The following is a 16,554-nucleotide window of genomic DNA, read 5'->3' on the forward strand; positions in this document are numbered from 1 at the left end:
TAGGTCCCTAAGTCTTTGAAATGACAGATAGAAGCTGATTGGTTCATTTAGGCAACTGCTCCATTGTCTCTCTCTCCAATACTTGATCCATCTCCCTCTCTCTGTAAGGATATTTTAGGATAATCTCTCCCGCACAATCTTCCCAGGTTTATACAATATCTATCTGTTCCTTACCTGATGTATCCTCGGGAACGCCAAACACTTGGACTTCACACAAGGACAGAGACGCATTCCTGCCTGGGATAGCGATGGTCAGCAGCCGCCCCGGCATACCGTAGCAGGAAAACGAGTACGTTTCCCCGAGACCCATTCCAGATACACGTCCACAGCTATAGATCAATGGGAAAACAAGGGCGTTAATATAATTAAGAGCAAGAGGGATGTGTCAATGTAATAAATATGGTCACGCCTCGGGAAACGGCAGTTTCCAGAGATTTACCGCAATCCATATGGATCCCCAAATGCAGATACTATATGGGAGATATTCACTGGTGAACGCCTTCATGGTACATCCCCACAGAATTCTATGCGGCTGCAATGTGCTCATTTGCATCAAACTCAGGAGAGCGTTACTTTCCATATCGTGTGCCCGTTAGGCAGCGCCATCTATAGATCGTGTTGCCTATAGACGCCTATGGACTTCATATCACAAAGTAGCTCAGAGAAGGGTCCGAGGGATATTGCCTACCACTAGCGCATGTACCACCCAACAGCCGCGCATGCGCATTACTTCACCCAGAAGTGAAGACGTCACCGGGGCATCTGAGGATCACTTAAGGAGCCCATCCACTAGCAGACATGAAAACGACTGCACCATTACGACATTGTAATGGTGCAGTTGTTTGTCAGTCTGTGATGAGTCTGCACTGAACGCGCGGTCGCTCAGTGCAGGCTCATCAATCATCTGCAAACATGCTCAACCTATCGTCAGGTCGACCAGCATGTTTGCCCGATGATAGATGTCTAAACGACCAGCAGGGACGCGCATCGCTGGTCGTTTTAGACATATTTGCAAACGATTTGCAAACGATCTATAAACGATTGAACGATTGTTATCGTTCAATCGCTCAACATAATTGTCTAGTGGATGGGCTGTCCTAGCAAGAAGATGTTGACACATGCAGGTGGATATTCAAGCCGGTAAGTCGGCACGTCGGCAAAGATGTCCATTCAAGATCACATTATTAATGCGATCATTTATACATCTTGTCCCAAGTGAGGAAATATTTCTCACTTCAACAAAGCTTGTTATCTATCTTTTATTTAATTTAGTCATTTCTTGGCTCCATGTTTACTAATGTGTGTTATCTTTGTTTATCATACAGTATATAACATGTACAGTACGTGCCTATAGTGTTTAATGTTTTACTCATAAATCCTTCTGCCTAAATAAATATGTGATCAGTTGTTAATCACTTTGCTACTATTAGGAATTAAGGGGGAGATTTAATAAAGTTTGGAGAGAGAGAAAATTAGAGATACATAGTACCAACCAATCAGCTCCTAACTGTAATTTTTCAAACACAGTCTGTAAAGTGACAGTTAGCAGCTGATTGGTTGGTGCTATTAAATCTCCCCCTTAGGCCTGTACACACTAGACAATGTGTGTACCGACCTTGGCCCTCATTCAGAGCCGTACGCTCTGAGCAGAGCGCACGCTCTGAATGAGGGCCGTCCTCCATAACTATGGAGCGTCCCCCTGGACGCTCATATAGCTGTGGGTCACCACCCACAGCCTATACGAGCGTGCAGTTTGATGGCCGCGATGGTCGTGACCATCGCGACCATCGAAACTGCGAGCCGGAGCCTGCGGTTGAGGTTTTCAACCGCAAGGCCCAGAGTGATTTTGGCTCTATCAGAGCCAAAATCACTCCCACTGACATCACTAGTGATGTCAGTGGGCCGGCTTCTGACGGTAGGCGTTCCCTTGGGAACGCCCCCGTCAGGGAGGCACGCCCCCGGCACGCCCACCAAAGGGGGCGTGCTGTCAATCAACATCGACAGCACGCCCCCTTTGATCAGACACAACGAGCGAAGGACTTTCCTTCGCTCGTCGCGTCTGGCGCATGCGCACGACGGAGCTCCCGCTGTCGTGCGCATGCGCAGTGCACAACATCGACCCACTTGCGAGCGGACAGCCGCTTGCGAGTGGGTCTGAATCAGGGCCCTTGTTAGCGATGGGACCCGCACATATACACTTGCCAATGCCGGCGGTGACGGCGTGACGAAAGGGGCCCCCACTAACGACATCGTTGACGGGATGTGTGGGAGTGCGCATCATCAGCGACATAGCGGGTACACACTAGATGATGCGCCTGATATGTTGCTCTGATTTGCTGGATCGGACGACATATCGTCTAGTGTGTACCCGGCTTAAGTGTTATTAGTAATTCTAATCAGATAACAGATAACATCAGTATTGGAAGATGTTACTGGCAAGAAAAAAAATCTAACATTGATTAAAAAACCTGCCGGTATATTTTTGGAAAATGGGAGCGGAAACTGAAGCACATAAATATGAGTAGAACATACAAACTCCACACAGATCACCCACGACTGGGAATTTGAGCTCTTGACCTCAGTGCTATGAGATGGTAATGCTAACACCACTACGTCAACTGGGCTACCAAAGCTATATATATATATATATATATATCCACATGGCATGCGCTGAACAAACTACGTATATTAAGCCGGGTGCCTAGTTTTGCATATCTATGCAACCGCATCGCCCCTACCTGTATGCTTGGTTACACAGCGATCATCATTGTTTGTGCGCACTTGCACAAGCCCTATCTTTGCCCGTGTGTAATAAGATGCACAACTCGGTGTCGCCCGCAGTTTTACCGACACATCATTGACACGACCTCACTAAATGTAACTTTAGCGCTGCCTCCCAGTAATGCCCAATCAGCAGAAAGTGAGGTGACTGATTTGCGCACTGCTCGCCATTGCCTGGAGAGCTGCGAGCTCTGCTAGGGAGCGTATGTGGTCAGTGTAAAAGAAAAATGTAAGATCAGTTCACAAATCAAGCTGGCGCCCACTATGCTTGTGTGTAAGTCCTTATATCCACCTGGGGTTGTCCCTCCAATCTGCATTGTGTCCTACGTGAATCTCCGCTCCGGTGAGATCTTGGGAACAGCAGTCTCTCCTGTTGGTAACAGCGACACTGACGATACTGTGGTTTGACGTTAAATCCAGTGTCCACCATGGTTCATATTCCTCTTCGGTCAGCGTACAGTGAGACGATAGTTGCCCATCTGTTGCATAACGTGATGCCGCTCGCTTTTTGGTGCTGGACTGAAATGTTTTTCCGCTCGATGCCACATTGTGCGCTAAAGCATAATATTCAATACATTATTAACCTGGTAATAAATATACATTGCACACACAATATGATATGCTCCTGAGGAAGCTGGATGTGATTTGAACCAGTGAAACGCGTTGATCCTTAGCTTTGGAGACTCTCCTATCCATTTTCTGGCTATACTGTATACTTTCTTGGATTGCACAAACCCCTGTTGACTTTGGCAGATTATTTACTTTCCAGTGGATTATTACAGCCCTATTACCTGCAACAGCCACTGAATGTCGCCAAGGACTGTGGAAAAATCATTTATCCAATACCGGTAATTCTTCTCGCCTAAGGGATACTCTATCCACGTTTCTTTCATCAGCCAGTACATGACTGTGTTCTATTTGGAAGGAGGATCCATTTAGGAATCATCAGATATGGTTCACCTATACTTTTATGTATCTTTTTTACATTAGTTTATTTCATTTTTATTATTTTTATATTCTTTTGTGTACAATTTCTTTATATGTGTTTTTAGTGTATTATTGCATTACATTTTGTATGAGAATTATCATTCCAACTGTTCATTGTTAATCCTTTTTTCTATACATTAGTAGCACTGGAATGATTTGTTTATTGTACACACAATATAGCTCCTGAAAATGGCGGGTAGGAAGAGCGTAAACGGCTTCAGCAGCTTCATTTTCTATGGTTTGTATTTATTACATTTTGTAGGTACTAAACAATACAAAATGCAAATCAGCTTTGCTCCTATTTTATGCCTTTGTAATTCTATCACTGCTTATCTAAATATTGCTAATATTATGGGGTCTATTTAAAAAGGAAAGCAACGAGCGTCATTACAATATCGCCACTTTTCCTTATTTCAGGATTTACCAAACTCGGTTTTCAAGTCATCCTAACAGTCAGTTGTGTATCTACAGTATAAAGGGTGGAGGGTGTGCGGTGCACAGGGCCCACGGGTACAGGGCCGGATTGAAGGCGGGGCAGATGGGGCGGTCGCCCAGGGGCTCCCCAGTCTGCGACAAACATTGCCCTGACTCAAACTACCCTCCCATGCCAGCTCCCGGCAGCATCGCAATGTACTGTATACAGGGGCGTTTCTAAAGAGGAGGGGGCCCATGTGCAGTCTCTGCCGGGGCCCCCTCCTCTCTCTCCGGAGGCTGGCTGAGCATAGCACCGCACCGGTAGTGTGCCCAGAGTCTACAGCGCATTCGCAGGTCACCGCTATTTTCCCAGTGTTTTCCCTACTGCGCATGCATAAAATGCCAAGAAAATATCCACGGCGGCCATTTTCCAGGCAATTTTCACAACGCTAAAACTGGAGCCGACGTGGGATGTAGGGTGTGCCCCGCACACCCTGCATCCCATTATAGATACAACCCTGACTGTATACCATGTCTGCAATGCTGCTGGGCAGAGCCGTCATCATGGGGGTACAGAAGTAACGTGCCCTCACTGATAGAGGGCCTGCCGGGACACTGATCTCGGTTATTCCAGCTAATGTTTGACTGCGGTACTCTGCTCCTGGCAGCTGCTTGATGACGTCGCAGCACTGCAGCCGCCTGTCAGAGCTGAGAGAGCCAGCGACAGGAAAGACTCAGAAGATACGAAGATACAGTGATGGAGTCGAGAGGACATTTAAGAACCGGTAGAGAGTTGTGTCTAAAGTCCAGTTTGTTGGGTGGTTTGGGCGCCCTAAACTCCTCTTTAGATGGGTTTAGCTGCTTTGCATGCCTAAACCCAGTGCTTGTGGGCATGGTAAATGCTAATGGGCGACCTGAATGGCGCAACAATTGAATTGCTCCGTCGGGTGAATATTCGCATAGATGCCCAGCAGGGCGGCGCGCTCCACAATTGAGTCACTCCCAGAATGTCACTTGAATCTTAGAAGCAAAAAATATGCTGACGGTCATCACTTACCGGCAGCTGAACGTTTCTGAATGGTTTTTATTTCAGAATCCCAAAGACCTGTAAAAAAAAAATGATTAAACCATGTTACTAATGCTTAACTGGGGAACACAACAGAGTTATAAAGAGGATTTATTTAAATGCTATTATATTTTAATTCATGTTTATTTAAATAAGTTGTTTGACTGTCCCGATAATTTTGCAACCAATTAAGAGATTGAGCAGAATCCTCTGACCCCTCGGAGTGGATATTTGGGAAGGGGAATTCTCTTTTGGAGCAGGTATACTGAGAAAAAAAATATACATATATAAAAAAAGCTACATATAGTGCGCACTGTGTACAAGATTGTTATTTTTTTTATTTTTACAAAACTCACCTTGTAACTGAGACTTAGTAGGTGTCAATTTTCCATTCCTTTTGCCAATGCGCATTTCATCGGATATAACATGTCAGCCCAATAATGTGATTTTTTTTCCCAGCGCACGTCCAGCATTCGTAACTGAAACTCCTTTGTCAGAACCAGAGAGCTACACAGAGGTTTTAGTATCTGCACAGACAATTCTAATAGAGAAGTCGGGCCTGATACAGAGGTGAACGCAGTAAATGCTCACAGATTTGCAATTGGAAAATTATGTAAATGTCAGCTTGAGCCTCCGTCTTGTGTATTCCGTGTGATGAACGCCCACTTTACATAACTGAGCAATGTTCAACTGCGCTGGTGGTTCCGATCACTCAAACATCGACGCAGCCTGAGCAGCCCCTGCCTGGCGCACAGCCGCCTTGTAATCTTCTCAACAGATGGTCACTGTGGCTGAGGTGCTGCAAAAGAGAATGCAGCCGCATACCAAAACACGCCCATACCACGCCCATGACACTCCCATACCACGCCCATACCACGCCCATGACACTCCCATACCACGCCCATGACACTCCCATAACATGCCCATGGCATTCCCATAACACGCCCATGACACTCCCATAACATGCCCATGTCACTCCCATAACACACCCATGACACTCCCATACCACGCCCATGACACTCCCATAACACGTCATGACACTCCCATAACACACCCATAACACGCCCATGTCACTCCCATAACACACCCATGACACTCCCATAACACGCCCATGGCATTCCCATAACACGCCCATGACACTCCCATAACACACCCATGACACTACCATAACACGCCCATGACACTCCCATAACATGCCCATGACACTCCCATAACACGCCCATGACACTCCCATAACACGCCCATGGCACTCCCATACCACGCCCATGACACTCCCATACCACGCCCATGACACTCCCATAACACGCCCATACCACGCCCATGACACTCCCATACCACGCCCATGACACTCCCATAACATGCCCATGGCATTCCCATAACACGCCCATGACACTCCCATGACATGCCCATGTCACTCCCATAACACACCCATGACACTCCCATACCACACCCATGACACTCCCATAACATGTCATGACACTCCCATAACACACCCATAACACGCCCATGTCACTCCCATAACACGCCCATGACACTCCCATAACACGCCCATGGCATTCCCATAACACACCCATGACACTCCCATAACACACCCATGACACTACCATAACATGCCCATGACACTCCCATAACAGGCCCATGACACTCCCATTACACGCCCATGACACTCCCATAACACGCCCATGGCACTCCCATACCACGCCCATGACACTCCCATACCACGCCCATGACACTCCCATACCACACCCATGACACTCCCATACCACGCTCATGACACTCCCATAACACGCCCATGACACTCCCATAACACACCCATGACACTCCCATAACACGCCCATGACACTCCCATAACACGCCCATGACACTCCCATAACACGCCCATGGCACTCCCATAACATGCCCATGACACTCCCATACCATGCCCATGACAATCCCATACCACGCCCATGGCACTCCCATAACATGCCCATGACACTCCTATACCACGCCCATGGCATCCCTATAACACGCTCATGGCACTCCCATAACACGCCCATGACACTCCCATAACACGCCCATGACACTCCCATAACACGCCCATGACACTCCCATACCACGATTGATTGATCAGTATATGTATTGGGACAGGAACATTAAGAGATATTCCAGCATAAGTGACTCCATAGAGTGTAATTTATATATAATACATCTCTAAATGGAGAGGGGTCACTATCTGGAGGGATAATTGAGAGATCTCATATTTGACTATTGAATACGGTGGACTCAAAAATCTAATAAAAAAATCTGGACTATAAATATTAATGCACAATCACATCTAGCAAATACAGTATATGCTCCATACCTGGCGGGTAATAAAGAATTTTGGGAATATATCAAACATTACAAAACATATATAATTACTAACATCTCCTGTGCCAGATATTCCTATACTTAGCAGTGAATGAAGACCATTTTTTGGGCATACATTTATATATTAATAAGCAGTCCCGGTTGTTTTTTTAATCACATTTCTGACTTTTTTACATGACTTTTCTATCTCTTACCTTATACTGTATTTTGCAGAATTTTAGACATTTTGGAATTTTAATTGTATTTTTAATAAAAGTTACATTTAATGTAATATTTCCTTTTGTGCAACATGATGGCCAATTCTTTTTCTTTCTCTATTTCTGTCAAGTCCAATTGTGAGTGGTAGCAGTAGCACCCCCTAAAAAAATATATTATTGATAATAACAGGGGCATCAGTTTCATTACCCTTTCAGGTATATATATATGTCCTGTGCGGTTGGTTATACACACATCTTTTTCTATAGTTTTTCCGCATGCGCAGTAGGAAATAATCGCTCAGCATCGGTACTTCGCGCACATCTGAATAAGGCTCTATTCTGTCTGGGACATGGGGAGTTACGCTGCTGTCATGGAAACTGCCGCTGGTTCATCAGCTTCTCGCAGGTTTTATCTATTTGTATCGGATATAAATTGAGGATTGAATTAAGGTCTTGTATCGCAAGATTGTAAACGCACGCACCCGGTCGATTGTTGTATTCTGCGCATGCGTATGCATCGCGTGTGCGAGCCAGCCACTGCGATCAGGAATGCAAATGCAGAGGCTCCGCAGACCCATCACCGACTGATTGACAGGAAGTGCCGTTTGGGGGTGGAGATGGGGGCTGGTCGCAGGAACGCAGTCATGCCTGTGCGTTAAATTTATTTGTCCCCCCCCATTGCATTGCAGCATACTTGCTTACCCTCCCAGAATGCCCAGAAGGCTCCGGAAAATTGGGTGGCACTTTTGGCCACCCGTAAAGGTGGACAAGTCTCCTGGGGGCTGGGGCACAGGCGGCTGATGATGTGATTCACTTTGAATCATGTAATTGAGGCCCCGCCCCCACTCCACAATGCCGGTTATCTCGGTTTTGCATATTGGTGGGCCGTCCTTTGCCACCTCCAGCCCCGGCCTGCTCCACCACCCACAGTGCCGACCTGGCTGCTTCCTCCCGGAGGAGGCAGCCAAAAGGTCGGCAACTATGCATTGCAGTACAGTTTCACCAGGTGTACAGTTACTTGCTTTTATTGCTTTATGACAAACTCAGAATCAGGCCCACCATTTACCGAAGAAGGCTTTCTATATATATATATACTAGCTGAAGTACCCGGGTTTAAATCTTCAAGTTCTTAGGTTTTATTATGTGATATCGTCTAAATCCATCCAGTGGAAGCACCAAGCTCCCTGGGTCAAAGTTCTTCCCAGCACACTCCGCCGTGAGGTCTGACCGAGACCCCAACCAGTCCATCATGCATTCCAGACCAATTGCCACTCCTGTGTGATGTTTTCATCCAAACCCATCCAGGGAAAGGCCCAGAACAGGCCCCAGGTTAAAGTTTTGCCCAGTGCACACCAACAGGAGGTCCAACCGAGTCAAAAACCTCCTAGTATCGTTTCGGGGATCCAAAGTTACCACTATGTGAAGTTTTCATCCAAACCCATCCAGTGGAAGGCTCAGGACAGGCTCCCCGGGTAAAAGTTCTGCCCAGCGTACACAAATTGGAGGTGCGATTGGGGCCCTAACCCCCCTAAAACCTGGCCAGGATCCAACTGGACCACCTCGCATTGGTTTAATCCCAATCGGTGCAGGGGTGTATCTTTACGTTTTATTATGTAATGTTGTCCAAATTCAACCAGTGGAAGGCCCAGAATAAGCTCCCTGGGTCAAAGTTCTTCCCAGCGCACTCTGCCATTAGGTCCGACCAGGACCCCAACCACTCCATGATGCATCTCAGACCAATTGCCACCCTTAGGTGAAGTTTTCATCCAAATCCATCCAGTGGAAGTCCCAGTACAGACTTCCCGGGTCAAAGTTCTGCCCAGTGTACACCAACGAGAGGTCAGACCGGGACCTCAATCCCCCTAGTATGTCTTCTGGGATCCAATGTTACCACTTTGTGAAGTTTTCGTCCAAATCCATCCAGTGGAAGGCTCAGAACAAGCTCCCCGGGTCACAGTTCTGCCAAGTGATTAAAGTTCTGCCCAGCGTTCTCCAATGGGAGGTCCTACCGGGACCCTAACCCCACTAAAAGCTGGCCAGGCCCAGGATCCAACTGGACCACCTTGCATTGGTTTCATCCCAATCGGTGCAGGGGTGTCCGAATGCATAACACAGACAGAGGAACAAACAGACCAATGAGTTTTATATATAAGATTTGTCATTCTAGGCCTTATTCAGAGGTGGGCGCTAATGCATTCGCAGCCGCGATTTCTGACACAACGCAGCTGCAAAAATATGCTAATGTTATCAAAGATCACAATAATTGACTTATTACATAGATCATCTATTTACAACAGTGTCACATCAGCAGATTAATTCACCAGCGGGACGCCGCTATTGGACATAATACACTTTCATCCTCGGTCAATAGGGTCTCATTATCATCTATATTGTGCTGACGGACGATCTGAGCACAGAACATTTGTGGTTGCTACTAGCAACATCATATATCATCATTTGAGTCTGTCCTACGGATTTAGCAGGCGACTTTTCATGTGATACTTATTGTTTCATGCGATTACATTGCATATCTTATAGTAAAGTTTTTTTATATCCATATTACCATCTACCTTGATTCATATTTACATGGGCACATCGTTTTGATCTATTTCCATTGATTCCTACGCTATACAATACTCTTCCATATCCTCATTGGTTGAGCGCCGATTGTATCCTCCCCTTTTGTTATCAAAGATCACCTGAGCATAAAGACGCCCACTGCTGCCAGCGTGCGCACACACATACCCACATTAACATCGGTAACATCGAAGAACATTGGCGGCCATTATTCCCTTGCGGAAGGTCTGACCTGCCGCAGCCTAGGGAGCTCATTTGACAGGCAGGGCTTCGCAAGGCAATTGCAGTGGCTGATTTATGCACGCCCACGTAACGGTGGTCAAACGGCCAGGCACGCCTGCGTTTCGCTAACCAACCCCCCCCAGTCAACACCCACAAACGGTCAATTCCTGTCAATCAATTTGCGATGGGCCTCCGTGGTCTGCGTGAACGCAGTGCAATCACAGAGCTGCCTTCGCACACGCGCGCTGAGATGCGTATGAATACGCAATGGCCAAAAAATTGCGCAATCGGCGTGAAATTTACAATAGCGTCCATGGCTATGGCCATAACAAAGTGTAACAGCCCTGAGGATGGAACACCGGCCGCCCACCTCATACTCTCTGGCGGTTGCCTGCTGCTCAATTACAGTGCGATGCGCGTCGGTCGGCTTTGCACTGACTGAAAGGCCGGCAGCCTCCCCCCTGTATGTCACTCTGTCTCCCGTTAACTTCAAGACCCGTCTATTGGGACTAGAGAGGCGTCATTACATCATGAGGTCTCTCCTCCCAGGCTCCCACAGTTCCTAGGGCGAGGAGCTGTTGAGTGGGTTAGGTGCTCTGCGCAGTAGGCGGCACAATGTCAGTGTCCAGTCCAGTAAGTGAAAAGTAGGGATGGACATCGATGGGCGATGTTTGCTGACCATCAATGTTTTTCTTCCGATGTTAGTGTTTTTACCATTTGATGGCAGCATTCCGATGTTTGCTGCCATCGAATGGTAATCATTCAATGGTGTTGCGGTAGTGGCTTATTTTCTTCAACTGTTAAAAGCTCTGCCTCCCCTGGCTGCTGTGTGCTGTGTCCCTGCCTCCCCTGGCTGCTGTGTGCTGTGTCTCTGGCTCCCCTGGCTGCTGTGTGCTGTGTCTCTGCCTCCCCTGGCTGCTGTGTGCTGTGTCTCTGCCTCCCCTGGCTGCTGTGGGCTGTGTCTCTGCCTCCCCTGGCTGCTGTGCGCTGTGTCTCTGCCTCCCCTGGCTGCTGTGTGCTGTGTCTCTGCCTCCCCTGGCTGCTGTGCGCTGTGTCTCTGCCTCCCCTGGCTGCTGTGTGCTGTGTCTCTGCCTCCCCTGGCTGCTGTGCGCTGTGTCTCTGCCTCCCCTGGCTGCTGTGTGCTGTGTCTCTGCCTCCCCTGGCTGCTGTGGGCTGTGTCTCTGCCTCCCCTGGCTGCTGTGCGCTGTGTCTCTGCCTCCCCTGGCTGCTGTGTGCTGTGTCTCTGCCTCCCCTGGCTGCTGTGCGCTGTGTCTCTGCCTCCCCTGGCTGCTGTGTGCTGTGTCTCTGCCTCCCCTGGCTGCTGTGCGCTGTGTCTCTGCCTCCCCTGGCTGCTGTGTGCTGTGTCTCTGCCTCCCCTGGCTGCTGTGTGCTGTGTCTCTGCCTCCCCTGGCTGCTGTGTGCTGTGTCTCTGCCTCTGATAACCTTCCTGGTTCATGTTGCTGGGATCGTTGGAGCGTGGCAGTGACAGTGTGTCTCATTCTCCTTGTCCTCAGTCAGCTTTGCCTGCCTGAGCTGTTTTTTGTTGTTGTTGCTTCGTGTCCTAGCCCCTCCCCCAACCCCGCCCCTTTACTATTCATATGAATAGCTTTTACCATTGAATGCTTTTGATGCGATGGTTAGCTACCATTGCATCAAAATATTCAATGGTGGAAGCACTGCCACCATATGATGGGTGGGCTTCCGATGTCTTTCCCTAATTAAAAGAGCGACAGGCAGTGGCGTCCAGCAGCAGGTCCCAGTGCTGTGCCACCCCCATTGAGTGACTGACAAGTCAGCTCTCTTACTAGCCTCTTTAGATAGGTGTTAGTGCAAATGTTAGTGCAGAGAGAAGGGGTTACAGGATATTATTAGTACATTATTCAGAGTAAAGATAATTTTCATTTACCGGGCAGGTGACAGCTGCGTGTTCTGAGGGGAGGTAGAGTGGGATGGCATGGTAGCCATTTGTCGGGGGGGGGGGGGGCACCGATGCTCTTCCTCGCACAGGGCACCAGAAAGTCTAGTTACGGCTCTGTATATAGGAGGGAGGGGCTCTTACTGTGCTAAACTGTTACAGTAGTGCATTATATAATAGATACATGAGTACACTCCCTACTGCAGATTATACCAATGCCTGATAGCCGCCAAGAACTTCTGTGACCATATAAATGTACAGTGATGTAGTCTTATACATTTTATTAAGGTCACAGGAATAAAAAATAACTTCAAATATTCATAATCATATATTGATAATTGAACACTGCAATATTGGCATAAAAACTCACTGATTATAAGCAATGACATCAGAACTTACTGATTACAGTATAAGCAATGACATCATAAGCAATGACATCAAAACTTACTGATTATTATCCATGACATCATAAGCAACGACATAAAAACTCACTGATTATAAGCAATGACATCAGAACTTACTGATTACAGTAAAGTAATGACATCAGAAGTGACTGATTATTATGCATGACATCATAAGCAACGACATCAAAACTTACTGATTAAAGCAATGACATCAGAACATACGATATATACATATATTATTTATAGACGTTTATGCACTCACTTCCAATATCCGGATCCGCCTCGGTTATGAAGGGCGTACCTGTAAATGTAGATGACATTTCCCCATTAAAACATCAGAACTTTGCACTATTCCTGGCAGTGTGAGAACCGCAGATCTCTCTTACAGATCGCAATTTGCGAAAATCTGCTAATGCCTTCCAGAGATTACCAGAGCCTGGGGATGCCTACTATCGCCTTCTCATATCCGTCCGATGATGCGCAATAGCGTAAACATCGGGAACATCGACGCAAATGGGGCAGCTTCTGAGTAAGTCTGACCTGTCCCAAACACAGCGTCTCTCCTGACACGCACAGAGCTCTCATGTTGCCATGGAGATCACAATGGCTAATGTATACACGCCCATTGACCGGCGCTTTCACGGTGCAGCCTTCACAAATGCAATGTGGCAAAAAAATCGCTCAATCTGCGTATATATCAGCATTGCGCAAATCTGGGAATCAAGCCCTAATTTGTAACTGGCTCTACAACTGGGGCCGTATTCAATTAGAGGCAAAATCTGCCATTTTTGCCGTAGTTTGCAAAACGGCCGTCCGATCAGCCGATTTGCCGACAATTTCGCCAACGAAAACTTTTCTGCAGCCTAGAGCAGGCAAAAAAAATTTGCAAAATCCCTACTTTTGGGTAAAAATGTGGGGATTTCTTACAGAACCCTTTAGACAGCCCCCCTAATGATACTTTAGCGGAAAAAAAAATTTAAGTTGCATACTTTGGTGAAAAACCAATAAAAAACCTGCATGACTGGCACAGGTGGTTTTTTAAAACTGCTAAAAAAATGCCTGTGCCAGCCACGTACGATGTTTAAAGCACTTGGCGCATCTTTCTGTCCCTCTGAAATACCAGCCCCAATACATCAAATGCATTTTTCACGGGAAAAGAAAATATTTTGACCAAAATTTCAACGGTCATTTTTCACCAAAGTACGCAATTTCCGATTTTTTTTTTTACCTAAAATATCATTAGGGGGGCTGTCCAAAGGGTTCTGTAAGAAATCCCCATATTTTTACTCAAAAATAGGGATTTTGCTAATTTTCCCCCTTTTTTAAAATGGAGAAAAGTTTTCTCCATTTTTACATGAATACTCGGCATAATGTCGCCGTTAATTGAATACGGCCCTGGGAAGTTCAAATATTACAAAAATCTAGAAGTAACAGTAGCTCATTATGGGCCTCATTTATCAACGAGTTTTATCATTCAAAACGAGTGATAAAACTCTCTGTGTATAATAACTGTAATATAATAGTGTCCAGCCAATCAGCTCCCAACTGTCATTTTTCAAACAGATGACAGTTGGGAACTGATTGGTCGGAGCACCATTATCATATACACCGAGTTTTATGGAATAGGATTGAAATCCCGACAGCGTCTGCCCGAAGGGAGGAAATCCAGACAGCAGAGGTACGTAACCTAACCCTCCCCTCTCACCCACCTAACCCTCCCCTCTCACCCACCTAACCCTCCCCTCTCACCTACCTAACCCTCCCCTCTCACCTACCTAACCCTCCCTTAGGGGTGCCTAACCTTAACCTCCCCACAGGGGTGCCTAAACCTAACCCCCCTCCCCACGCCCTAAACCTAACCCTCCTGGGGTGGGGTGCCTAACCCTAACCCTCCCTGGGGGTGTGCCTAACCCTGTCCCCCCGGGGTGCCCTAAACCGACGCCTATCATATATCCCTGGCCGGCATTCTGCTGTCGGGATTGTGACTACATACTGAGTGAATGATATAACTCTTTGATAAATAAGGCCAGTGGCGTAACTACGGCCCCCGCAGCCCCCGTGGTGGCTTGGGGGCGCCGGGGGCCGTTGCTTCACCACTGCATGACTGAGCACGCTGTTCTCTGAAGTGATCGGAGGCTAAGGAAGCCTCCGATCACTTCAGAGGCCAGCGTTCCCAGTCATGCAGTGCGTGGGTGACATCCTGAGTGGCCGCGCCTGCTGGATCAAGTTAGATCCAGTCAGCGCGGCAGTGTGAGGGACATCCCGGACGGCGGCGAGTCAGGTAAGTACCGGTGGGTGGGGGCTCAATTACAGGGGGGGCCTGCATAAGTGGCACTGCTCCAGAGGGTCTTGTATAATGGGCACTGCTACAGGGGGGCTTGCATAATGGACACTGCTACAGGGGGCATTGCATAAGGGGCAATACTACAGGGGGCATTGCATAAGGGGCAATACTACAGGGGGCATTGCATAAGGGGCAATACTACAGGGGGCATTGCATAAGGGGCAATACTACAGGGGGCATTGTATAAGGTGCACAACAACAGGAGGACTACTACAGGGGGCACTGTATAAGAGGCACAGTGGCATAATTTGTTATAAGGGCATTACTCTGAGTCATTGTGTCATGCATGGCATTATTTTGTGACATAATGTGTAAGGGCATTGCTGTGTGGCATAATGTGTTGCAAGGGGCATTACGGTGTGGCATAATGTGTTATAGGGGCACTAAGGTGTGGCATAATTTGTTACAAAGGCATTACAGTGTGGCATAATGTGTTATATGGGGCACTACTCAATGTGTCATAAGGGACATTACTGTATCATGAGACCATACACCTTAAACGTCATCTTTGGGTGTGTTTGTTTTATGGCCGGGGAGGGGGGCCGATCTGAAACTTTTTGGCAGGGGGGAGAAAAATTCATAGTTACGCCACTGAATAAGGCCCTATATTACATTCTCACCAGAATAAACATATCACCTTTATTGGGTGTTGAGAAAGGATATATGATGTCGCTGGTGTCATAATCCAAATAGTCTTCTCTGCAACATATGAAATGAAAGTAACAGAAGTTATTACTCATTGCTCACATCACATGTCTGACAGACACTGAAAGGGTTAACGACATGTATGTTTGCGCTTCGATTCCTCATTGTAAAATAAAAGAGAGAATTTCTCTGTAGTACTGATTGTACAGGTGAGAAAACTGAATAAAACCAGACAATTGTCCTTCAAAAATGTACTAAATGTTTAATTACACATATTTAATACATAACAACTGTATTATTTTCCTGAAGTGAAATTCATTCTGAGACTGTTGGGGTATATTACTAAAGTGAGAGTATTTAGAAGTGGGGATGTTGCCCATAGCAACCAATCAGATTCTAGCTATTATCTTCTAGAACAGTGATTTCCAACCTTTTCAACTCGAGGCACACTACACAAGATTTTATAATTGCCAAGGCACAGTATCCGGTTATACGGCGTACGTGTCCAATGATAAAACATACACATTGGCTCCCACATAAAAAAAATACACACACATTAAATGGCTTTCATGCATTCGGTATGAAATCCCGGCTGCCGCATGGCCGGGAGTTCGATTCTAAGCAGCGTCAGGCAGACAAAAAGAGCAGAGCCC

The 16,554-nt window shown here is 46.9% G+C and overlaps 1 protein-coding gene across 1 annotated transcript in view; it reads right to left on the bottom strand.

The window, feature by feature from the left end:
- Positions 1–15,955, bottom strand: part of LOC148473944 (uncharacterized) — a gene marked incomplete at its 5' end in the record, with an annotated part of 73,360 nt that extends 57,405 nt beyond the window's left edge. The window contains 5 exons of the mRNA XM_088459327.1: positions 175–329; positions 3,074–3,335; positions 5,240–5,287; positions 13,175–13,213; positions 15,894–15,955. Coding sequence (XP_088315453.1) covers positions 175–329; positions 3,074–3,335; positions 5,240–5,287; positions 13,175–13,213; positions 15,894–15,955 — 566 coding nt within the window. The remainder of the gene's footprint in view (positions 1–174; positions 330–3,073; positions 3,336–5,239; positions 5,288–13,174; positions 13,214–15,893) is intronic.
- Positions 15,956–16,554: the final 599 nt, after the last annotated feature.

The sequence above is a fragment of the Taudactylus pleione genome, unplaced genomic scaffold (genome assembly GCF_031769625.1).
Source record: "Taudactylus pleione unplaced genomic scaffold, aTauple2 ptg000905l, whole genome shotgun sequence".
NCBI lineage: Eukaryota > Metazoa > Chordata > Amphibia > Anura > Myobatrachidae > Taudactylus > Taudactylus pleione.